The following is a 25,099-nucleotide window of genomic DNA, read 5'->3' as shown; positions in this document are numbered from 1 at the left end:
ATACCCACATACACAGATACACAGTTTCTCCCAGGGTGGAGTTGGTTGACCTCTGTCCAGAACCAGAAAGTTTCCCCAAAAAATACTGTTAACGTGCTTTCTCTCAGTGAGAGGTACAGACAGTAGTACAAGCAATATTCAAATTAAAATATAATGTAAATTAAAGACAAATCCATGTTTCATATTTGGAAGCTGGTCTAAGTGACTGTTACTGTACTCCTGGCATGTTAGGGGTGTGATACCTCCAAAATCCAAACACACACCAACAAGTTCTGCTATCAAGTGTTTATCGCACATCCCTTGGCCAGACCCTTACTTCAGTCACTCCTCAAAGACCAAATACAAACTTTAGAAAACAGGAAACAATCAGTGGATCTCTTGATTAAGCAAAATCATAACTGGAAAGAATGATACAAATTATTATAATAATTTAGGAGGATAAATATTAAGGCTTTGATTATACTTTTAATTAGGATATACAGGTATATTGAAGCTGCATTGTATTTCAGAATCCACCTTTCACCTGTACTCTTTCTTGTCAGATAATGCTGTGCAACCCGATATGTATACTGGGATATACGATCGCCAGCTGGAGGTTCTTTCGAGAGCGTATTGAGGAGGAGGAGCTCTCTCTCATCCATTTCTTTGGAGAGGACTACGTTGAGTACAAAAAGAAGGTGTTCACTGGCTTGCCCTTCATCTCAGGAATCAGGGTTAACTCTTAAGGTTGTGCTGCATTGAAAGGAGGAAATAGCCTGAAAGTGCACAACTGGACACCTCTGACTGGCGCTCTGAGTGAGCTCGTTGCCTGGTGGCATCATGGCGTGGCCCCTGGGGCCAGCACAGATATATGAGGTGGCAGCACAGTAAAACTGACCCACTGATCTGCTCTGAGACGCATTGGTCTGCCCTAAGCAGGGTGGAGCTTCCACCTTCAACACCATCAAAGATCCTAGTACACAGACACCACATTCCTCAGCATCTGTCTTTTCTCCTACACCTCATCATATTTTTGGTGTCTAACTCCTCCTCGTTTACATACCAGTCATATATCATGCATCCTCCTATTTGCACCATGTAATTTCATACGCTGCTCTTGGTTTTGTTTAGAAACCTTACAAGTGAGATTCGAAATATAAGCGCCCAGAAATTTCAGTAGAGTTTTAAATACCTTGAGGTAAAGAGTTTTATTCAGGTAAGCTTTAACTTGGTCCTAAGATATATTTACTGGAGTGGCTGTTTAGACGTTGTCCCAAATTTGTTTTTAATGTTTTTTTAAGATCTGCCAATCACAGCAGGCCTATTGATTTCCGACAATCTCTAAATATCTGTGATTTGTCAATGCTGTTGGGAAATTGTAATATTATGATTAGAGAAATAAATGTATCTGATAAATTACATGCTTAATTTCTCTTGAATTGCCCTATGAATATTTGTTTTCCATTGGTCTTTACAGTCCTCCATTTATGCAGCATTTCTCAATGCATTTGTCCTCTCATCTAACTCTTGTCAAATGCTTTAGTCTCTTTCGTCTTCACTCCCACGCTCACTCATCACCATATCCATTTCTTTTCACTTTCCTTCACACTTGCATGATAATTCAGCAAGAAAAATCTGTTTTTACGAAGGTGGGATTCAGAGGGCCGAATGCCAGAGGGGTATGCTATATCCAAAGTCTTAATCTTTCCGATTTTACATTTCTAGGAGGAGGGCTTCACTCTCCTCCTGGCATGATGTAGCTTATATAGACATTGGGTAAAGAATAAGAATTTCTTGCACACTTTCAACCAATGATGAGCACTATAATATATATGTAGGTACAGGAAACATTTGAACACATGCAATAGGTTTTTTGCACTACGCTCGTGCAAAGAGCTGATGGGAGAGGACCACCCTACCTCTTGAATGATAACTGTACATTATTAACATCTTCAGCAAAATGTAACAAACCTTTAAAATAAACACTGAATCTAGTGAGCACTTATCACTTTTTTGACATTACTGTGATTCTCTAGAACTGTTTTTATTCAAGATTTGGTATATCAGATTTACATGAACGCATGCTTATTGTTCGTTTTAACAAATATCTAAGCTGACAACCATTTGTAGGATCTACATAAAAGCGGTTTCACATTGGTATCTCTTTGCGATCGGCTGTATCAGTGGTGTTCTTCTGCTTGTTTGGCCTGTAGTAATCCTTGTTCTTGGGATTGGTTTCTTCTGATATGCTGTTTAGAGTCCAGTTGTCCTCAGTGTTGCAGGACAGCTCATTACTGTATCAGTGAAGCGTGAAATAGTCATTAATTAACTGCTTTTCTTTTTTAATTGCCAGTGATTGCATGTCTACATTAAAACATCTACACATACATCTGATAAATTAAAGGGAACTCACCTGGGCTGTGTGTCGGCAGCGGTGGTGCTGTCCTCATAGAGCTTCAGCATGATCTCTGTGCGATCATCTTTCAGTTCTTTAGGCTCCTTCAGCCTGTTAAAGATAGAAGTTAGACTGTGTCAAAATGCAGGTAAAAATTACTTTGGTGTGTAAAGTAAATGGTAAATTTTTTAGGCATTGCAAAATTATTGAAATCCGATGTTTGGGGACTATTTTTATTTTTTTAAAGAGATTAATAATTTTACTTAGCAAAGATGCATTAAGTTATTGTGACAGTAAAGACTTGTATTGTTACAAAATTCTATTTAAAAATGCTGTTTTTTTAACTTTCTATTAATCAAACAAATCTGAAAAAAGGGAACTTGCAAATCAGCATATTTTAATGATTTCTGAAAAATCACGTGACACTGAAGACTGGAGTAATGACTTGAAAATGAAGTGCTGAATTAATATTTCACAATTTTACTGTATTTTTTAGCTTCGGTGAGCTTGAGACATTTTCAAAAGTGGAAAGAAAAATCTCTTGAACTTGAACTGTAATATGTGTATATTATTTATATTTCTCTATAAGTTGATACATCATGCTCTTTGTACCTGGGCTCCAGGCGCTCTTTCACTTTCGCTATGGAGCTAATGTAGGGTCCTATTTGTCTGGAGATAGTGGTCAAATAAGAGTTCTCCTGTTTTAACTGAAGCAGGTCATGAAGTTGTGCTAAAAAATAAAAAATAAATTAACAAGAATCACAACTACTCAGCCAAAGTAGTGAGAAGATCTTAGAGAGAAAATGCGTTTACTTACCTTCATAAATCTCCTGTTCATTTGCCACCCGCTGTAATGTCTCATTCCAGATCTTAGAACAAAATCAATGGAATAATAAGCCCTCTTCCTTTGTACTTCCTCCTATGTTAGTTTTAAACTATTACCGTCTCACCTCCTCGAAAATGGCCCGCATGAGCTCCACTGAGGAGTACTCTATAGATATCTGTCCGTCTACTAGTACGGAGCGCTCCAAAATCTCATTCATGGTTTCGGGTTTGGTGAGGGAATGGTGCTTGGTCAGGTCTCTGTGAATCTCCTGCACCTGGTCTTTGAGCTTCTGGATTTCGGTCTGTAAAGTCTGGTCGAACAGAAATGGAGAATTCGTCAGTTGCAGACAATATTTTCTTTATACTTTTTTAAATATAAGTATACATTTGGGTATTGGGATTTATGGTTACTATTGGGGGGGGGGGGGGGGGGGGGGGGGGGGGGGGGTTGTGTCCTAATGGTAAGAGAGTCGGAGTCTCAGTACTGGCAGGAAATGTAGGTGGGGGGAGTGAATGAACAGCACTCTCTTCCACTCATTACCCACAACTGGGGTGCCCTTGAGTGAGCACCTAACCCCCAATCTCTCCCTGGGCACAGCAGGCAAAAAATGGTATCAGCCAGTGCTCCGTGTGTGTGAGTGCGAGTGTGTGTGCCCTCGCACTTGGGTGGGTGAAATGCACAGCACAGATTCTGAGTATAAAACACTGTACTTGGCTTCATGTCACTATTTTAAATAATTACATTAACACAATGTAGTTTCCTCTTGTGAAAAAAACTGCAAAATAGCTTCAAAATAAGATGTAATAGCCTCGATCTCATGAGTGCATGAGAAACACTCACCCTGTAGCTGTTCTCATAGTTGCAGCAGTGGTTCATAAAGGGCGTCTCTCCACCCTCCGACAGCAGAACCTTGGTGCTGATGTAACGGTGTGAGGTCGGCCTGCGCACCACCGAGGAGCACAGTGACATGTCACTGATGGCTGGAGAGTGACATTGCACTGACAGGGATGATTGCATCCTGCAATATGATAATGAACATACATTAATTTTATATGTTTAAATGTTACTTTTTTATTAAGCAGTTTTATTAGTAACTACTACCAGGACTCACATTCCACTGGCGTTTCCCAGACCTAAAGCCACGCTCCCTGCAGTGGACATTGAACGCCGTTGCCCCAACAGCAAGAGCGGCTCCAGGCAGCGTGCAAACTCCGAGCGATACTCTGTGTTTATCTGCGCGAATGGATTACTGCAGATATAACTTATGCATTGACTTATTTAACTGACTAAAATGTAGTAAACTGACCTTACTGCTTTGAGCTGGTCTCAGCCTGTGTGGTAGTTTCACAATCTTCTTTAGTCTCTCCATTAATTGCTGTGTGAGTTCAAATCAATTAATCAAATAAAATGAATCAATAAATCATATTCTTTTTATTATTAAACTAAAAAGATATTTGTTTGTACTCACATAACCCATGTCCAAAAACTCAAACTTATTTGCTGAGCTTAGAAAGGCAGAACATGTAACAAGATGAACCTGAAGAGAAGTAAAAAGAAACATGTTAAGCAAGCAGGAATTTTTGAAAAGCTAGGATGACTGAAGATATGAAGGCAACACGCTTACCTGGAGAGTTGGAAGGAGTGCTGCAAGATGAGATAACTGCTCTTTAAAGGCTCTCTCCTTCTCCTCATGCTGACTAGAAAAGAAACACACAAAAGAAGATTAATAATGAGTGTTCCTTAATCAGGATCTTTGCTGGTCAGGACTGGTCAAGTTTAATTAAACCATCAAAATATCAGGAACATGTATGTTAAATATTGAATATGAAACAAAAGTATTTATGTGACATAATTGGAACCAAAAAAAGTCAAACTACAGCAACAGGTTTGATTTTACTCTGCAAAATATGCATAGAAAAACAGAACGCTTACAGGAAAAAGCATATTATTGTAGTAAAAAGCATCATTGTCAGGTATTACAATTTTTTTTTTTACCTTTGTGCTGCTTTGAGTAGAATCTTTTTTCTCTCTGCTAGTTTTTCCTGAGCAAAAAATAAAGAAATGCGTATCACCAATTTATTGTTTCATTCAAAAATTATTTTACCTCTCAAATAAAAAATGCTTCATAATTTTTTTCTGACATGAAATTCAGATAAGTGTAGCTAGATTAACTGAGTATGTGCATGACACCTGCATATTATTGAACAAAGTGCAGATGGCGCTCTCCTCTTCATCCACATTGGCCCTGACCTCTCCAATCATGGCTTTGAGAAGAATAATTGCTTCTCGAGCTGACGTCTGAAGCTCCTTAACAGCCTGAAGAGAGTGAAATGACTTCAGTAGGTGCTCCACACAATACAGACAGAGATGAAAGTATATATTACTGCAGAGAAAAACCTGGAAGAGAAACTCACTAAGACGGCTTGGTCCAGTTTTTCACAGCCTTGTATATATGCTGTCTCAATATCAATGCAGTGTGCTCTGTTCTCCCTATGGAAGAAGACGAACTCACATTATTTTGAAATCATATGGGTCATATGCTAATTACATGCTCAGTTAAGTTTAGAACTCACACTTGCATGTCTCTGAAGCAGTTGATGCAGAGCATGGACTTTTTCTCTGTAGAAAACATGATGTAGAGTTCCTCATGGAGGGCTGCAAATAGACAAAGTGCATGGATCCCAAAAGCTTTAGCATTAAAGACTTGTTCTTGACTAAAATAATTGTATTAATTTAAGTAGTTTGAACTATTTCAAATTAGTTTCACACACACCACATTTTTTGTGGGCTTCTTTGGTACGCTTTGCCAAGGAGACAATCTCGTGGCAGGAAAACATCTTGGCCTTATGGGTGGTTTCCCTGCAGTCTCGACACAGTGGCTGGCAACAAGTGTTGCAATAATACATTGCATCCACATCCTGGGGTTTGTGACAGAAGAATAAAACACTTAAAAAGACAAAAACCTAATGTTAAAAAGAATAAATTACCTTATACTGAAATATTTGACAGAGCCTAAAGACATAGTTCACCCAGAAATGAAAATTGCCTCATGGTTTACTCACTCTCCAGCCATAAGTGTATGACATTCTTCTTTCAGATGAATACAATCAGAGTTATATTAAAAAAAATCCTGGCTCTTCGAAGCATTAAAATGGCAGCCCAAAATTTAAAGCCCAAAAAAGTGCATCCATCCAATATAAAACTAATCCACATGGCTCCAGGGGGTTAATAAAGGCCTTTTGAAGCGAATTCGCATATTCAAATTCCAAAGAATGCTTAACTCCTCTCACAGTTCAAAACGCTTACTCTTTGTCCGACGTCATACTTCACGTCAGTTATGCTTTTTTCGTGAGTTGAACAGAAGGCAGTCTGCTGGAACCTAGATATTGTACTTAATATGGATATTTTTCTTACACAAACGCATCAATTCACTTCAGAAGGCCTTTATTAACCTCCTGGAGCTGTGTGGAGTACTTTTATAATGGATGAATATTGGGCTCCCAAGTATTGACCTTTAAGTATTGTTTACTAAAATATTAATATCAATAATATGTTCAGAGCAATTAAAATGTATGAGCACAAAATACAAATATTTAAGTTCTGTTCACCTGAATTGTACATTTGTTTGAGTTTTCACTGTATTTGGGTTTACAGTGGCATGTTATTAATCTTTAATCCATGCATGTTTCAAAAACTTGATCTACAAGTTTGAAACTACAGACTTTTCTCGATGTCAGACTTTTCAAATAATTTAGTGTGCTTAAACCCCACCATTTTTTCTTTTAAATGGACAGTATTGTGTGATAATAAGACCTGTTTCTTGCACTCCAAATCACAGTTAGCACACTGCACGGTTTCCTCACTGTCTGCTGAACTGTCCAGCAAAAACTTCAGGAGTCGATCCTCTGGCGGGAGTGCATTTAATCCTTTCACAACAGACTGATGTCTACAAAAGAAACAGAGAGTGTTGTGTGTCCGTGCAGAACTTTTGACCCATTGCCTGATAATGTCTTAGTCATACATTTGGCATTGACGTGTTTATCTTTCCTTCATAGCAACAACGACACAAATAGCTCTCTTCTGAATTCTGAGATAGAACAGTGAGCAATAGATAATAAACCCCCACAGAGACGGAAATAGACACAAATAGAAAGGGACTCAAACAATTACAAATAAATATACTACTTTAATATTTCTAAGGTTAAGAGTTTAAAGATTCCCTGTTAATTTGCTTATATGAGAAGCATTCACAGTACTCGACAAAATGTTTTAAGCAATATACTATAACATTAACACATCCTTTGCATTGCTGATGCGTAACACTGACAAACATAATGCATGCGATCACAATGCCATAATGTAACAATCAAAACACTGAGACATTTGCAATATCTCAACCTTTAAATGAACACTGAACCAGCTAAAAACAAATTCATACTTACTCTAACATGCTTCTTTATAAAGACCACCAACCTTTTGCAATTTTTTTATAAATTCCCTCCATAAGTGCAAGATCTGGTGTGCGATTAAGCTGCTGCTACACTTACTGTATGGCAGCAGAAGGGTGAGCGCACAGGCATTTCAGCCATCTCTAATTGTAGCCAGCCTAGGACCTGTGTATCCAATATCAGGTGTCAGATGGTGTTGGGTTTATTGTTTGATGCCACAGTGGCCTTGGCAGAATGTGCCCAGAGATTTCGATTAATTCCAACACAAAGGCAGGATCTATAGTGCAGCTGTTAACAGGTAATCTCTCCTACAGATACCCCTGGCCCCATAGAGTTGACCAGACAATGTAATTTGACCATTTAAATCTATAAATCTTTTTCAAATGCATACATGTCATAGGCTTTATCTTTACATGTAAATCTGTACTAACTCTGGGCCCGTTCCCCACTACTGCGATTACTTATAGCTTACTGTGTGAATTGTCAGAATAAGGTGATCGATCATTAAATTAAGTAAATTCTTACCCACAGAGAGGGCAAGTCAGTCGGCTGTCCACGGCCCTGCCGCGCAGGCAGCTGGCACAGAATGTGTGATAACAGTCCAGCAGACATGGATGCTCATACTGTTCTTGGCACAAGTGGCACACTAGTGGATGACAATTGGCACTGTCCAGGTCATATAGATGATCCAGAGGGGAAAAGATCTCTCCAGACATCTGAAAATATAATAAACATTAGATATTCTGAGATACTATATGCAAGAGCACATTAACACATTGCACATTTATATAGAGTACTCATATTATTCGGAGTATGTTATCCGTGGGCTGTCATTGATTCAGAATATACTGTGAAAAATTTGAGATCCGAGGTCAATACTTATTATTAGACTTAGAAGATAGTTCCAAAATGAAACAAGCCTTTGAATAGGCTCCGAAACATAAATAGCTACACAGATGAATACATATTGAAAAATAGCAAATAAATACATGTTTAATTCCATTCACCTATAAAGCCCATGCATACCTTGTACTGTCCGAGTGCTTCTGCTGGATGGAGTGAATGTTGCGTGAAGGATTTGTGAGGGTTCTTAGATGCAGGATATGGCTTCAAAAACAAACAATGAATTCGCACTCCTGTATCTGTTGTGTGAGGAGGTGATATGTTGGGGCCAGAATACTCAGACTCTGATTATACAACACAAACCAGATGCCATTGTCTGTCAAAAGTAGAGCCCCGGTAGCTAAAATTAAATTACACAGTATATATTGCTTAAACTAACATGCAAACTAACATGGAATGGCAATTCTTTAGTTTGATATTCGGAATTGCATGTCATTTTCTATAAAATATCAATATGTGAATGTCTATTTACATTTAAAAGGATAGTTCATGAAATATGACATTGCTGCCATCTTATCCTTTCTTCTGTGGAGCACAGCAATAAGGTAAGATGTTCAGTATATAATATAATTAAAATGAGTTCAAATTACTTTCTATTGTAGAAAGAATGTTATACTGTTTTGCAATGCCACGAGAGTGCAGGAATTTAGGGCTTTTCAGTACCCACACTTGCAGTCTTGGCTTCTTGAGAGCAGACAGGAAGTAAATGGGCAAGACTGTCCCATTAGCACACACAAATGCTGTGTGCAAAATCATATACTTCCCTACTACTACGTTTAAATTGATTAGATAGTAGGCCTATTTGGTAATATGATGTTAAGTGTTGTATTGGTGCAGAGATAAACAGCTTTTTATTAAGTTTTATAAGTTATATATTTACATACAAATGTTTTCTTTTGAATGCTTCTTAATATTTTCCTGAAGGTATTTGTTTTCGTTTTTTCGAATATATAACAAAAGTGACCAATTTTTATTTTTGGATGACCTGTCTCTTTAAGTCATACAACAGCAAATGGAAGACTGCGACGTCACGCTTGCGCAGTCAAGATTCTTCCTTTCGACGAAATTTCCCACCATGGCGCCTGTAGTAAGTTCGATCACACGGACCTTGTGAATAAGATAACAGATGTTTCCATTAATTTTTATTTACACAAATCATTTGAAATTGCATATTAAAATCTACCGCTGTCATAAAATGACTTAAGTTATATCCCAACACGTAAAACAAGTGTTATGTTATTGAATGAACCCCGTGCAGTCACGTTCAAATGGAATAGCTCTGTTATTCTGATGAAAATGACATGCCTGTCAAAGACACAAGACTGAAAGTACATATTTGGTTAATTGAATTGCAGAGGAAGCAGCAGAGCTTTAAAGGTGGAAAGAAGAAGAAGCAGGTCCTGAAGTTCACGCTGGACTGCACACATCCCGTTGAAGATGGCATCATGGATGCTGCCAACTTTGTGAGTTGATCAAGTCCTTATTGTGTATCATACCGTCATTATTTCTCTGGAGATGGTAGATTACCACTAGCTGTCTGAGTTTGTCTCTTGTTTGCATGTGTGGTTATAGGAGCAGTTCCTACAGGAGCGCATCAAAGTCAACGGTAAAGCAGGAAACTTGGGAGGTGGAGTTGTTACCATTGAAAGAAGCAAGAGCAAAATCACAGTTTCTTCTGAGGTGCCCTTCTCCAAAAGGTGAGTCTGTTTTGCCAATTGTTTTATTTTTTAGCTGCAACCTACATTATTATATTCCACTGTTTTATCTACTTTTGCAGGTACCTGAAATATCTCACAAAGAAATACCTAAAGAAGAACAATCTCAGAGACTGGTTGCGTGTTGTGGCTAACACTAAAGAAAGCTATGAACTTCGCTACTTCCAGATAAACCAAGATGAGGAAGAAGAGGATGAGGAGGATTAAATTCTTGCTGTTTTTGTACATTTAAATAAATTCATTTACAACTACGTTGATCCTTTCAGATAGACTTCTTTAAAATCGGCGTTTTGATGTCAGATGGACACTCATCAAGTTATCCACCACAAATACACACCTGGGGCCTATTGCACAAAACTAGGATAAGGGATTAAGCTGGGATATCATGGTGATCCGCTGTCGTGTATATGTACCCTGAAAGGCGCACACACACCAAGAACGGTAACGATAACAAAAAATAACTATCTTAATGTCACTATAATTGTTTTGTCTCAAGATGAGCATCAGTATTTTTAAGGCATGTTTATAAAAGCTACTTAAATGTTCTAATTGAGCTAAGACCTAATCTTGGCCTAAACAAAACCCCGGCTGTCTGTGAAACTTGGCCTTAAAGTCACAATGACACTGAAGATGCTAATCGGATGTTGACGTTACACTCAAACGTAGAAGCAGATGAACAGGTTTAAATAGACAGTGATTGGAAGAGACCTGCATGTGTCACCAGAAAGAAGGCTGGTGTTTCAATGGAAGGTCCAGTTATGACAGATTAAACATTACAAGCTAAATAAAATATTCTATAAAAGATCAGATCCACGGGTAAAAATAAAAATACTGTGTAACAACATATACCAACTTACATGAACCTTTATTTAATATTAAGAAGGAAAAAAAAAACATTTTAGAAATCAAAATAAGAGTTGGAATTCCAGTTTCTGGACATATACTGCTTAAACAAATGAACACATTTCTTGCAAGAACACAATTTAAAACTTGTTTTCAAAGAACAAAACACAAGCTTGTTGCTCGCCCACAAACTAGATTAACTCTTGTATGGACTTGCATACAGATTATGAAAGGTAACAATGTGATCACAGTTTAAGCCCAGGTGAACACAAAGAAATGGCACAGTATTTAACATATTGCATGAAAACAAAAGCTCTGTAAAGACATTGTGGTCCCTGATGATGGGACAATCTACTCTTCTCAACATCAAGTCCATTATTTCCAAAACATGCTAACATCACGACACGAGAACAGCATTTCTGTATTTTACATCACTAGCAAGGGCATGAACACTTATGAATGAATTTAATAAAAATCTCACAGCTGATGTCTCATTTGCATTGCAGGAGTTAAAAATACTTCCCTGATCAGATTAACAGGACAGGAGTATGTATCTTAAAAAATGGAGGAAAAAAAAAATCTTACAGATTAGCTATAAAGAAAATGAGGTTCTTATGTATGGTGATGAAAACATGGAGCTGGAAGTAATGCAAGTGATGTTTAAAAGGTGAAGTGTCCCATAACACTTGAGTTGTCGCAGGACTAACTGAACTTCCTCAGCCTGAATCATCTCACTTAAAAAGGCACAAGAATGGAGTGAGTTTGTCTTTGTTAACTATTAGTCCATTGATAGTCTGCATTAGAATGATTTAGCACCAGTTTCTGGAAGATAGCAGACATGGAGCTCACAGTCATTATGGAAAAATAAACAAAACAATGTGTTAAACTTCCATTAGGAATGTATAAGTAAAGGGCATGGATCCAGTAGAATCAGAGTGCTCTGAGCAGTTGCTGGTTTTATCACAAAATTAAAACCGGCGTGTGACGCCACAATTATCATTCTGAAACGCCCAAGCCTACACAGAGGGGTTAATGCAACATCTCCAATACTTTAATCCGACATGTGGCTTGTCTTTCAAAATTGTAATTTGATGTCCAAAAATCAAAGAAAAAAAAAACAATCCCATCCCAACCAAATTGTGATTACGCAGGTGACCTAGTGATCAGAGGCATTCCGTTAAAAAAAGCCCCTGGAGAACATGAGAATAGTGTCCAATCAGAGTGTTCGCGGGTTGTATTCGGGCAGCTTCTTAAGCTTCTCCTTCTCCTGCTCTGTGTCTTGTCGGGCAATAACCAGGGAGTGCGAATAGCCCATCACCACCTGAAATGACAGTTTTCAGTTGCATACTTTTATATCACAGAAAACTGAATTTTGCGAGGATACAAGTCACATTTTTGACAGCAGAATTTACCTGTTCTGAATACACTCCATCCAGAGTTTTGACCTCTTGAGCAGTGGTGGAGGACTTCGGTTTGTTGTCACCATAGCCCTAAAAAAATGCACAATTTAAATATCAGCAATTTGCCAACATATACACTACTGTTCAAAAGTTTAGGTTGGTAAGATTTCTTAAATGTTGGTGAAAGTAGCATTTATTTGATCAAAACTACTGTAAAACAGTAATATATTGTGCAATATAATATATTTTAAAATATCTAAAAATCTATTCCTGCACGATTTTCTTGCAGCCATTACTTCAGTCTTCAGTGTCTAACATGCTGATTTGATGAAATGTCTTTGCTGTTCCTTTTGATCAATTTAATGCATCCTTGATGAATAAAAGTATTAATTTAAAATACCTTTAATTTTAATGACGCTAAACTTCAGTGTAGTTTTTTTTTAAACAAATCAAAGTCTTAAACAGAAGACAGACAAACATACCAGCTCTCCAAATGTGGGTGATGGTCCCCAGCTAATGGTGCTATCATCTGCTGCAATGACAATACTGCTCTTCCTGAAAGGAGTTATAGACGACATCTAGTCAACTTTCTGCAAACATTCAAAAGTGTTTTATAAACACATTCTCCGAGTCCGCAGCCTTTACCTACCCACAGGCCAGACTGCGAATCTTCCATCCGCACAGGTCCTGCACAGCTTTGGGGTACATGGTGGACTCACGTGATGTATTTGTCACTCCCCAGAAAAATAGACCACCTGAGGGAAGAGAAACATTACCCACCGAAACATAATGGGTATTCAATTGGGTGTTTTTCCTAGGGAGGAATTGCATGCTTACCCATTTCATTCACAGCAAAGGAACACTGGTAGCCACAGTATATTTGAGCTGCTCCACGGCCTGGGAAGTCAAAGAGCTTGACTAATCGTGGGACCATTTCATCTTTCTGTTCAGCATGGCCTAGTCGTCCATATCCCCCAAATCCCCACGAGAAAACACGCTTTTGGGAATCCAAAACCAGCTGTGTAAAAAGCAACAATAAATTCAGTCTTAATTCATCCATGTCTGACTTGCACCACAATTCACAAACTTGCTACTCCGGAGTATCTGCAGGTTTCACAAAGTCAAATTTAAGATGTTTTAAGACCTTTTTAAGACCATTATGAATTTAAATTTAAGACCTATATCACACAATAACAAGTACAAAGGAAATTCAGACTCACAATTACTTGCAACGCAAATGAATGTATTCAAATTGAGGAAGTGCAAGTGTACTATTACTTTGTTCATAGCTCAATCGCACCAAGATTATCTACCTCTCAGTTTGAGAACAGTAAAATTCTGCTCTCCTCTGCTCCCCAAGGCTGGATTTGTTATAAAAAAGCTGTAATATTATGAAATATTATTACAATGTAAAATAACTTTACATTTTAAAATATATTCAAATAGAAATTTATTTCAGTGATGCAAGGCTGAATTTTCAGGCCTCATTACTTCAGTGTCGCATGATCCTTACGAAATTATTCTAATATGATGATTAGCTGCTGAGAGACATATGACTATATATGATTATTATGATTATTGTCAATGTTAAGTGTTTTCAACATTGATAATCTTTGAGGAACAGAAAGTTCAAAAGAACAGTATTTATCTTAAATAAAAAGCTTTTGTTCCATTGTATTACCGTTCAAACGTTTTGGCTAAAGAATCTCTTTTCATTTTTGGGGGGAAAGAACTTAAAGAAATGAATACATTTATTCAGCAAGGATCCATTAAATTAATCAAGTGACAGTATGGACATTTATAATGTTGCAAATGCTTTATATTTCAGATAAATGCTGTTCTTTTGAACTCGCCAAGAAAAAGAACACATTCGGTATACTCACGGCACGACAAACGAGTGCGCAGAATCTGCAACCAGACCGTGTGTCAGTACCGTACTGAGCTTGTGATTTACATTGCTTTTATTAACTTTTTTTTTGTGCCATCCGGCATATACTTTTATTTGGTCATTATACGATAGTGCATTATAGTGCATGTAAGAAAGATTTGCCTTCATTTTCACGATTGCAAACTGGAAGAACTGGAGAACTGTTAGCTGAAGAATAAAATAATGTGTCTTCGGTACAATACGAAAGAGATTTCCACCAATAACACACAAGCTGATTGCTGCCATATAAGGTGAATTTTTCTCTTTGTAGTTGTAATACACAGGGATGCAAATATATGTTGTCAAAAAAGAGAGTTAATCGAAGCTCTCACCCTGTGGCAAATATCCATATTATATACATATGTGTGTATGTGTGTGTGTGTGTGTGTATATATATGTGTGTATATATATATATATATATATATATATATATATATATATATATATATATATATATATATATATATATATATTTATATATATATATATATATATATATTTATATATATATATATATATATATATATATATTTATATATATATATATATATATATATATATATATATATATATATATATATATATATATACACACACACACACACACACACACACATACACAAAAAGAATAAGAATATAAAGAATAAACATCTTGTAATTTTATATTATTTGTGTAGGCTGACCGCTGCAGAGTAGGGAAGACAAGTTTCCATCAACTTTAATTTAACGATGGAAATATTCTTATCCCTCACATTTAGCTGTGGAATAACTTTAGATGACTTTGTACCAGCAAATCATAATAGAAGAGCTTCTGATTATTATATTTTTCTCGACAGACGGAGGCAGCCATCTTGTAATTCTCTATGCAGGAAAAACCTTTTACAGTCTATGGGAAAATCTCTGTATAACATTATAAACCAAAAATATCCTAACCTCCAGTGATCTCACCAATGGCCAGTAAGACGGGACGGTGCAGCACCAAACTCAGGGAGAAATGTGTTGCAGTGGCAGATAGAGGTCTTCACGGGGCACCCGAGACCCGTGGACCCGGGATCCGACCCGGGACCCGTACGGGTTCGGGTCTATTTTTTAAATGGTCAGCCGGGTCCGGGTCGGGTCCTAATCTATTACTTCGGTTCCCGGGTCTGTTAATGTTGTAGCCTATGTAATACGTCAATCGGGCTCGGAGAACACCTGGCCGTGAGAGTCAGCGCGGCTTGTGTGTTTTGTGTAACTTACAAATTGCTAAATTAGGATAAGAAAAGTGTGAGCCGGGAAATGAGGTTTAGAAATACACAACAACAACAAAAACACAAGCGCTCTCTCAGCCTTTTAGAAAGCGGGCAGATTTAATGCATGCGCGCGGTAATAATGTACTCAAGAATATATTTCAAATCAGCAACAAGACCTCAGGTGAACTGTCACATAAATGTTTTCTGTGATGCTCAAATTGTGTAAAAAAAAGGCTCATATTTCAGGTTGCTCCAGCTGACGCGCGAGTGCAGTCTCAAGCGCGTGTCATGTTTCTATGGCAACCCGAGCTTCCGCAGACCGCAGTGACTGTAATGACTTTAAAAATAATATGAATGAACCGTCTTGTTTAATCTTAAAGTTCTGCTAGTCAGACTCAGAGAGATTATGGCAAATAAATAATGGTAACGCAAGCGGCCATGGCACTAAACGAGCAATAGTTATTAGTTCAAAAGGGCAAACAGTCAAAGTTATTATGCGAATTAACTCATAAATCCGTCACTGTGAAATAAAATTTACTTTTACAGCTGAAATGAGTGAATTAAGCATGCTTGGAACAATTAATGAGGAATATTGTAATACATCACAATCAAGGTACAAGGGAGACAACGGCTATATCGTTAGGTAGGCTGACTGAGACAAAGTTATTTTTCGCAGCTTGTTCATTAACTTGTTAACAGCAGTAACGTTATATTGTGTAATATGAGACAATCGGGTCCAGTCGCGTCTGTGTCTTCCCGGCGGGTTCGGTTCCAGCTATCAAATAATAGACGGGTCCATGTCGGTTCCGGGTAATATATTTTTGGCATTTTTCGGATCTGCACGGGTCCGGGTCCAATTTTTAAAATAATAGACGGGTCCGGGTCGGGTCTGTGTTGAACATTGCGGGTCTCTTCGGGTTCGGGTGCGAATTTTTGGACCCGTGAAGACCTCTAGTGGCAGATACCAGTAAAAGATACGCAGCAAGAAGAAAAACTAGTGGCTCATGCTTGCGCACATAGGCTACTGCTGTTTTGGCGCAGTGTTCTGATTTACTTGGCTCCTATTTACTGTTTGGTGGAGGCAATCCAAGCAATCCTGTTGGTGAAATTATAATCAGACCCTCTCAGGACCCCCCCCCCTCCCCCCCAAAAAACCTCTTTGGATTCGTGTGATTCACACAAGTCACCCAAACTGACGTGAAAAAAGCGGGAGGCACCGAAAAGCACGCTGTTTGCATCCCTGAATACAGCAAACTATTCCGTTTTTTTATTTTGAAATGTAAGACTTTTTAAAACCCTGCAGGTACCCTGTACTCACTGTGTGATTGGCACCACATGCTACATCCCGAGCCACGACGTTGGGCACAGGAAGCACTTGGCCATCCTTGGTCTTCTCAATGAAAATGGCCACCCTTCTAGGGATCAGCTCGCAGTCGAACTCGATGCGCTGAGCACGAGCAATGAACTTCCCATCCGAGTTATGCCCTTTTAGATACAGAACACAAAGAAAAAAAAAGAAAAAAAATCAAACAGATGCATTTGGTAAAGGTCCAGTTTAGAAAGCACAATTGGAGAACAGTATTGCATACCAAGTTGGCCATATTCAGGGCAACCAAAAGAATATAGGTTCCCCTTGCAGTCCACAATCATACTGAACTCTGCACCACAGGCCACTTTGACTATTGGCTGCCCGTTGTACTGGATCTGTAGGTTAAACAATGCATGTGTTTTGTAGAGCATTAAAAACACGTTCCAGTGAAGCCCCATTAAGTACATTAAACCCAGGGAGAGTCTTACTGTAGCAGGGCTGAGCACAGCATCTGTCTGATTGCCCTGACCTAGCTGACCCAGTTTGTTTTCTCCAAAGGTGTAGACGGTCCCATTTTCTGTGAGACGAAGCATAAGTACACCACAATGGAGTTATATTATCATTATAACCACGCAACAAATTATAATTATTGCAATTATATGACAAACACTTTGCATTTAGCAAACGGTTGCCTACCTGTTAAAGCCATGGTGTGGTTTCTACCACAAGCAGCAGCTACAATCACTTCCTCTCCCAGGCCCTCAACTAGTTTTGGAGCCTCCAATCGTTTGGTATCTCCATGACCCAACTGCCCTTTATCATTACGACCTGAAAGGGAACAGAAGCAGACATTAAGGACAGGATTTCTGCATCTTATGACGCATGCATTTTTTTCCCCAGTTGTTTGCGGGTACTGTTTTTTCTTTTATAAAGATTGCTGGATCTTTATTACACTGTGTCCACACCAGATGCAACAGTTGTCGGGTCGCGCCACAACAGCTTGAGGCCATCTTCACTGGACGTGACAAAGCGACCATTACAAAACAATAATTTTCTTTAAGTCAGAAGTAGCTTGAGCAGTTTTTTTAAATTTGCAGGGTTGTGTCTCGTATGCAGTGTAGACAGCATTGCTGATTATAATGGGTTCTATTAGCTTTTGATGCAGCACTCGCATCCAATGTACACTAGGGGTGTGCGATATATCGTCTGCGATAATATCGTAATTGTTGTTTTAACGATGTGCGATCTGACATTATCGAGAATATCCCTCATACACACACCCACAGAGTGTGTGTGCGTACACTATTTGATGTAGGGATGGCGAAAACTAAACATTTTCTTGACCAACCACCGAGCCTCATTAGCCGATTGAAACCGGTTAACAGATTAGTTCAAAATATGCTGCGCTATTTGAAATAACAGCCGCGAGCCGTGCCTGCAATTTCGCAACTCTGTTGCATCTCTATGATCTCTCTGCCTGCCGCTCTCACACACACATACTGTCCCGGCGCCGCCGCCTAGCTTCCACTCGCGTCACTTTTTTTAAAAATCCCCTACAGCGCAAAACAATCCCACAAACGCGGCGCCGAGGAGCTTGTTTGTAATCGACAAACAAATGGCTCCTTAGTTTCGAAATGATTCGGGTACAAGGTAAACGCTTTAAAAAAAAGGGCATTTGTCTAGCGTAAGAAGCTCATTTGAAACATTGCCGCGGCTTGTTTAAGAAAATGACAGCTCCGAAGAGACGGCGCTTTAGTTCGAGGTAGTGCTAACAATAATAAAGAAAGATGATAATCAGCACCTAATGCGTTACCACTGAAATGTAGATGTAGCCTAATATATTTCCAAATGTAAGCCCATCTTATGCGGAATGCACGCTTCATACTGTCATCTGCCCTGGCTCTAACCTTGAGTGTTTTAGCCTGTTTACTTTTTGCAAACCTTGTGAGCGCGCAAACCCAAACGCTGTGACCTTGTGCCAAATGTTTTTATTGGTTTATTAAGTACAAACAGGCGAGTTATGAAAAATTGAGTGTGAGGGATTTGTTCACTTCACACAAAAAGATTTTAGAATGAGATGGCTAATTGTAGTAGCGTTTAGTCCACTGTCTGTAATAGCCTAATTTAGAGATCACTTTTTTTTAACCGACAACTTCGATCGGATAACGTTGATATGGTCAACCATCGGTCAAACGGTCATTGGTTAACATCCCTAATGTAATGTAGTCTTGAAGACTAGTTTTTATGCATGGCATGGTTGTTGGTGCCAGACGGGCCACCATTCAGTATTTCACAATCTGCTCAGTTACTGGGATTTTCAAGCACAACCATTTCTAGGGTTTACGAAGAATGGTGTGAAAAGGGAAAAACATCCAGTATGCGGCAGTCCTGTGGGCAAAAATGCCTTGTTGATGCTAGAGGTCAGAGGAGAATGGGCCGACTGATTTAAGCTGATAGAAAAGCAACTTTGACTGAAATAGCCACTAGCTACAACCGAGATATGCAGCAAAGCTTTTGTGAAGCCACAAGACTCACAACCTTGAGGCGGATGGGCTACAACAGCAGAAGACCCCACCGGGCACCACTCATCTCCACTACAAATAGGAAAAAGAGGCTACAATTTGCACAAGGTCACCAAAATTGGACAGTTGAAAACTGGAAAAATGTTGCCTGGTCTGATGAGTCTCGATTTCTGTTGAGGCGCTTGAATTTGGCGTAAACAGAATGAGAACATGGATCCATCATGCCTTGTTACCACTGTGCAGGCTGGTGGTGGTTAGGGATGCACCGATACCATTTTTTTCAGAACCGATCCAATATAAAAAATTCTGAGTATCAGTCGATACCGATACTAATCTGATCCGATACCAATGCAGTTTTGTTTAAAAATTCTATGTAGAATTTCTAAACCTTGAAAAGTGTGTTGAATTGGGAAAAAATAAAATAAAAAATAAAAATAAAATAAAAATCATTTTTGTGAGTTAAACACAATCAACTAAATACACACTTCATTATTTAAAAAAAACAACAACAAATAAAAAATATATATAAAATCACAATCTATGACAAAAATAGCCTACTACTTTACACTTTAGGCCCCGGCCCTAAGTGCCAATTGGGCATTGTTTAAATGCCACGGCCAACCTGAGCATTGTTTCTAACCATGTCCATCCCTTTATGACCACCATGTACCCATCCTCTGATGGCTACTTCCAGCAGAATAATGCACCATGTCACAAAGCTTGAATCATTACAAACTGGTTTCTTGAACATGACAATGAGTTCACTGTACTAAAATGGCCCCCACAGTCACCAGATCTCAACCCAATAGAGCATCTTTGGGATGTTGTGAAACGGGAGCTTCGTGCCCTGGATGTGCATCCCACAAATCTCCATCAACTGCAAGATGCTATCCTATCAATATGGCCCAACATTTCTAAAGAATGCTTTCAGCACCAATATTGAATCAATACCATGTAGAATTTAAGGCAGTTCTGAGGGTGAAAGGGGGTCAAACACAGTATTAGTATGGTGTTCCTTATAACAGGGTATATACAGCAATCCTTAAGTTAAATTTACTACTTTTTAATACCTTTTTTACTACCTTCAGAACATTTTTTAAAACCATCACGACACTGAATTGCAAGTGTTAATCAGCGACCTTTCTATTATTTACACAGATTTTGACATATATAACAAACAAAAAAGAATAGATTTAGAATCCACACCAGGAGGAAATCTGTTATAAGTTATCATTCAGACACAGTAAGATAGATCTCAACATTCACAAATGTTGGTTGAGGAGAAGCATTACTGCATACACCTTTGATTTCAATTAATAATTGGTAATTCAGCAATTCAATTATTTAGTGTTTTTTTCCCAACAACAAAACCTGAGCCAAATATTACATTTCTATAACTGTGATAAATTGTTGAATTAAACAAAATACTAAAAACTAGTCAATCGATTAAAAACTTTAACTAGATTAATCACACATTTTTTCTGTGAATAATCGCAATAAAAAAAAGTTGTTGTACGTTTTTAATATAATAATTTCACAGGTAATCAAATTAATGTAGAAACAACATAAAGACAGTATATTTTAAATACTTGTTTAAATGGCATCTTTTTATGAATGAAGGCCAGTATTACTGATATCAATACAGTTACTGATTTTTTTTTTACATTCATTATTAGGCTTCAAAAATATAACAGTTTTTAATTTAAGTAAACCTAAAAAAAAATGCTAACATAAATCCAGAATAAATGTCATGTTTATTCCTGCCCTTCCTGTCTTAACAGTAAGGAAATATACAGAAATTTAATACAGTTATCAAAGTTATATGTAATCTGCACTGCATAAACTATAAATTAAATTGTTAATCCTTATTAAAGCTACAAAAGTTATTTAGTCAAGCGCAGCGAGTCATTTTCTCTGTTCCTTCTGTTCTTTAACTTTACTGACAGGAAGCTTTATTGGCTGCGGTCCCTTTAAGAGCAGACAGACACGCGGCTCTCACTTTTTATACAGTCTATGTCTATGTATCGCGCCTCATTCTCTCACAACTCTTTGTTCATTTTAGACTTTATATAAATCATTTAAGATTGCTCTTATGAGGATAGTCGTTGAAGATATGCCTTGAAGCAAGTCTAAAATAAAACGTAAGCCAGCCACTTCTGTTGAGTGCGCTGTGCTCTGAGATGATGCCGAACGACCACTGAATATGACGTCAGCATCAAACATACGGTTGAGACGGAGACGAAAGATCTTTGATTATGTGCCCAGATATGCTAAAGCCCATATTTAAACGAACTAACGCGAACGCAGATAGAATTTCAATATAATAGGACACCTGATAGTCTGAAAAAATAATACCTAATTTGGAAAGAAATAATACCTCTGAGGCCAAATTTAACACTTTTAATGGCCTTAAATTTGACAATTTTGATTTATCACTTTTTAATACTTTTTAAAACCCCGCGGACACCCTGTATAATCCTTTAGGTGAGTGTACACTACCATTTAAAAGCTTGGAGACAGAGAAAGAGGTCAGTGAATGTTACTAAAGATTTAAATTTTAAATAAATACTCCTCACAATGTGATCAGTTTAAAGAGCCGGAGTAAGAAACCTGAATAAAACAGGAAACACTCACCCCAGCTCCAGAGTTTGCCCTCTGTGGTGATGATGAGACTGTGGGCAGCACAGGGACCAGACACCACACAGCTAACCTGGACATCATTGAGACATCCATAGCGGTGGGGACCCCACAGATTCTGCCCAAGGTTCCTATAAGCAGCTGGAAACATACAGACACACATGAATACTCTCTAACAAAGGTGAAAACTCTAAAAATGACTGCAACCCACGCACTTCCTCTTTCTTATTTTAAGTCGGTAGTCAACTTCTGCACCTGGCTGATTATCAAGAGGTTGGTTGTGTATCTCAAATTTCCCTGTCCTGAAGACCAAAATATGACTGATCAGTTGCAACCTAATTCTTCTCACACAGAAGTGTAAATTCTCTAAAGTATTTACAGCCAACATGTACTTCAAACAGTTGAATACATTTGGAAAAAATAATAAATTTATTTAGCAAGACATTCAATTAATCAAAAGTGACAGTAAGGGCTGTAAAAATAATAATAATAATAATTTCAAATGAATGCCGTTCTTTTGAATTTCCATTGAAGATTTCGTTTTCAACATTGATAAGAAATGTTTCTTGAGCACTAAATCATCATATTAGAATGATTTCTGAAGGATCATGAGACACTGAAGAGTGGAGTAATGATGCTGAAAATGATCATTTATTTTAAATTGTAATACAATTCTCTCAAAATATTGCAGTTTTACTTACAAACTTAAACATTAGCATCTATGTCTAGTTGAGATAATAAATTATCCAGTTAATATATCAAAACACAGTGAATTTCTTTTTAGTGATGTATAAAACAGGTCTGTCATATATCATACTATCCACCACTTCATCTAAATGCCAAGATGAGGAACACACACACACACACACACACACACACACACACACACACACACACACACACACACACACACACACACACACACACACACACACACACACACACGCGAGTTTAACTACATCTTCAAAAGAAAACTAAAGGGCAAAATAAGTGCAAATTAAATTATAGTGTCACAATGTCCCATTAACAGATTAGCACAAATGACTGACTTGGGTAAGACGTTTCTGAAATTGTATTATAACCAAGATATCTCTGGCTTATGTGTGATCATACCTTGCTGCTTTGGCACTTCTTTTCTGCCAATCAGGTCCCAATTGGTGGCTCCAAAAACAAGCAGCTGACCTTTGACTTTGGGAACTTCTAGTTTCTGCACAACAGAAAAAGCAAGACATCCATAAGAGAAAAAGCAAGAAGACCCACAGAGGGTGCTTGGGGAACAGCTACAATTTTATTTTATTAACAAACTTAAGTTATCATGGCGTTCAAAGCTAGTCAGTCAATGTGTTAGCTAACTGCTTTTTCAAGGTTGTCATATTTGGGGGTCCTTGGGAATAAAAAGTTTGAAAACCCATGTATTTTATCAGATGATAGCATATATATATATATATATATATATATATATATATATATATATATATATATATATATATATATATATATAATGTATGTGTGTGTATAAAGTAGATAGTAGTAAGTACGCAATTATGTCCTTACAATCTTCTCCTTTACATCATCAGCCACAGTAACCGGCTGCAGACCCGCTTTAGCCGCTGGTTTCCCAGGTTTCTTTGTGTTTTCTTGTTCAAAGTCATCAAACTCATCATCACTGCTAAATTCCCTGTCCTTTTTCTTTCCACCTCCTCTTTTTCTCTTCAACCCACCGTTACCAGACACATCTGTCTGCTTCTTGCGTGGCATAGTACAAAATCCTACAATAAAAAACAAACAAAAAAGTATCAAGGAAGCAGTTTACCGTTCTGACTATAAATGGTCAGAAAGAAGAAACAAACGAGCCGAAGACATCCGACTGAAGAAACAAAGTCATTATGATTGAAATTCCCAATTATCTCACAGCGAAAGAATCCTTAAGAAAACACGCATGCATTTTGGATATTAGTAATGACAGTGCATTGTTTCTTCGTATATATGATAATATAAATATAAAGCGGTGGTCCTGTGCTATGCTAACACACTAGCAGCGCTGTAACAAAAGAATCAGCAGCAACGCGTCTGTCTCACTCAGTCTCCATTTGTTTCTTTGTTATGTTTTATAACGCAGCCGCCGGTTAGCCAACTAGCAGCGCTCTGTTCAACCAGACTAGTAACGTTAACTAAACTATTCCCTTACCCCTCTGCCCCCGTCCCGCAAAAAAAGTAAAAAAGCATCAACTTATGCCCCACGGAATGTGCATTTGAAAAAACATAACGTTTACAGATGTTTATGATGTAGCCGTGTTAGCATGCTATACTGCATTTGCATCCGAAGCCGCAATCATAAACATCGAAAATATCATAACTCACCTGAGTAAAACTTCCCCCCCTCTACTTTAAATACAAATATGTAGGTGAACGGAATATAGACGTGTCAAGTTAAGTAGCTGCAGCTTGATGTGTTGTGTTGGAAGATGCGATTATTATATAAGTAGATTTCCTGATTCAGATGCTCTACTTATGTCTGTCCGTCTTCCTCGTTTTTTTGATTGATTCGGAACAAAAGAGCTCGCAGGCTCGCGATCAAACCACGTGGGTACAGCGCACACTGATGCTTTTATATCGCACACATCTGTGTGGAGAATCGCTGAATTTGCACTATAATATCTCAAAGATTTGTACATTTAACATGGTTTTAAAGTCATTCGTAGACCTACAGAGAAAAAAGTTCCACTTACTTTAAAAATGTAACTTTACCTGTGTTGTTTGGAATGAAAGCGTTGCGCTTTGGAGGTATTTTTCCTCTATTTCACTACGGGAATTAAGCTTCAGATGTACAATTATAACACTCGTGTAACTTTCATGGCAGTGAGAGTGTAGTCTACAAAACAAAAACACGAGGATGGGATACAGCGCTAACCGAACTACAAATTTGAGCCCGTTGACTAGACTATAGCGCCATCTGTTGAGCT

General features: G+C 38.0%; 4 protein-coding genes across 8 annotated transcripts in view; 2 read left to right on the top strand and 2 right to left on the bottom strand.

Moving 5' to 3' along the window:
• The window catches only part of icmt (isoprenylcysteine carboxyl methyltransferase), a 5,111-nt gene extending 3,127 nt beyond the window's left edge, over positions 1-1,984 (top strand). Inside the window, exon 5 of the mRNA XM_067446336.1 lies at positions 543-1,984. Coding sequence (XP_067302437.1) covers positions 543-725 — 183 coding nt within the window. The 3' untranslated portion in view covers positions 726-1,984. The remainder of the gene's footprint in view (positions 1-542) is intronic.
• Positions 1,985-2,125: 141 nt separating this feature from the next.
• Positions 2,126-8,825, bottom strand: rnf207b (ring finger protein 207b). 3 transcript variants are annotated; one of them, XM_067446330.1, is made up of 18 exons: positions 8,675-8,825; positions 8,174-8,364; positions 7,014-7,146; positions 5,974-6,118; positions 5,774-5,855; positions 5,615-5,690; positions 5,391-5,516; positions 5,196-5,242; positions 4,825-4,897; positions 4,669-4,737; positions 4,507-4,575; positions 4,312-4,433; positions 4,041-4,218; positions 3,325-3,510; positions 3,192-3,243; positions 2,987-3,104; positions 2,393-2,485; positions 2,126-2,273 (listed from the first exon to the last, which is right to left on the bottom strand). In XM_067446330.1, the coding sequence occupies exons 2-18, from the start codon at positions 8,362-8,364 to the stop codon at positions 2,129-2,131; spliced, it is 1,905 nt and encodes a 634-aa protein (XP_067302431.1). In that variant the 5' UTR covers positions 8,675-8,825; the 3' UTR covers positions 2,126-2,128. The 3 variants fall into 3 exon arrangements, with proteins under 3 accessions (XP_067302431.1, XP_067302433.1, XP_067302432.1); XM_067446332.1 differs by lacking the exon at positions 8,675-8,825 and adding an exon at positions 7,748-7,813 and having other exon boundaries at positions 8,174-8,212; XM_067446331.1 differs by lacking the exons at positions 8,174-8,364; positions 8,675-8,825 and adding an exon at positions 7,643-7,751.
• A 762-nt stretch (positions 8,826-9,587) lies between these two features.
• On the top strand, positions 9,588-10,518 carry LOC137078724 (large ribosomal subunit protein eL22-like). The gene is made up of 4 exons (XM_067446337.1): positions 9,588-9,638; positions 9,907-10,014; positions 10,124-10,248; positions 10,329-10,518. Exons 1-4 carry the CDS (start codon positions 9,627-9,629, stop codon positions 10,471-10,473), a joined length of 390 nt encoding a protein of 129 aa, XP_067302438.1. The 5' UTR covers positions 9,588-9,626; the 3' UTR covers positions 10,474-10,518.
• Positions 10,519-11,112: 594 nt separating this feature from the next.
• Positions 11,113-25,055, bottom strand: rcc2 (regulator of chromosome condensation 2). Of its 3 annotated transcripts, none has more exons than XM_067446335.1 (13): positions 24,866-25,055; positions 23,691-23,905; positions 23,250-23,343; positions 22,134-22,277; positions 17,674-17,805; positions 17,466-17,554; positions 17,258-17,372; positions 16,987-17,153; positions 13,347-13,527; positions 13,159-13,264; positions 12,992-13,064; positions 12,522-12,599; positions 11,113-12,430 (listed from the first exon to the last, which is right to left on the bottom strand). In XM_067446335.1, the coding sequence occupies exons 2-13, from the start codon at positions 23,892-23,894 to the stop codon at positions 12,326-12,328; spliced, it is 1,488 nt and encodes a 495-aa protein (XP_067302436.1). In that variant the 5' UTR covers positions 23,895-23,905; positions 24,866-25,055; the 3' UTR covers positions 11,113-12,325. The 3 variants fall into 3 exon arrangements, with proteins under 3 accessions (XP_067302436.1, XP_067302434.1, XP_067302435.1); XM_067446333.1 differs by having other exon boundaries at positions 24,885-25,055; XM_067446334.1 differs by lacking the exon at positions 24,866-25,055 and adding an exon at positions 24,498-24,710.
• Between the last annotated feature and the right edge of the window lie 44 nt (positions 25,056-25,099).

Source organism: Pseudorasbora parva, chromosome 6 (assembly GCF_024679245.1).
Source record: "Pseudorasbora parva isolate DD20220531a chromosome 6, ASM2467924v1, whole genome shotgun sequence".
NCBI classification, from domain to species: Eukaryota; Metazoa; Chordata; class Actinopteri; order Cypriniformes; family Gobionidae; genus Pseudorasbora; species Pseudorasbora parva.
Note: the sequence above shows the minus strand (reverse complement) of the source record. Positions and strands in the feature narration are given on the sequence as shown.

Bases quoted from the DNA above. Each gene is read 5' to 3' on its own strand.
- rcc2 (XM_067446335.1), bottom strand. From the start codon at position 23,894: ATGCCACGCAAGAAGCAGACAGATGTGTCTGGTAACGGTGGGTTGAAG. The intron at 17,806-22,133 runs GTGAGTGTTTCC...GTTCCCTTTCAG, and splicing joins GGGCAAACTCTGGAGCTGGG to GTCGTAATGATAAAGGGCAG. The intron at 13,528-16,986 runs GTGAGTACAGGG...CTTTTTACACAG, and splicing joins CATGTGGTGCCAATCACACA to CTGGTTTTGGATTCCCAAAA.
- LOC137078724 (XM_067446337.1), top strand. The intron at 10,015-10,123 runs GTGAGTTGATCA...GTGTGGTTATAG, and splicing joins TCATGGATGCTGCCAACTTT to GAGCAGTTCCTACAGGAGCG. The intron at 10,249-10,328 runs GTGAGTCTGTTT...CTACTTTTGCAG, and splicing joins GAGGTGCCCTTCTCCAAAAG to GTACCTGAAATATCTCACAA.
- rnf207b (XM_067446330.1), bottom strand. From the start codon at position 8,364: ATGTCTGGAGAGATCTTTTCCCCTCTGGATCATCTATATGACCTGGAC. The intron at 6,119-7,013 runs GTCTTATTATCA...CACAAACCCCAG, and splicing joins ATTTGGAGTGCAAGAAACAG to GATGTGGATGCAATGTATTA. The intron at 4,576-4,668 runs GTGAGTACAAAC...GAACTCACACAG, and splicing joins AGTTTTTGGACATGGGTTAT to CAATTAATGGAGAGACTAAA.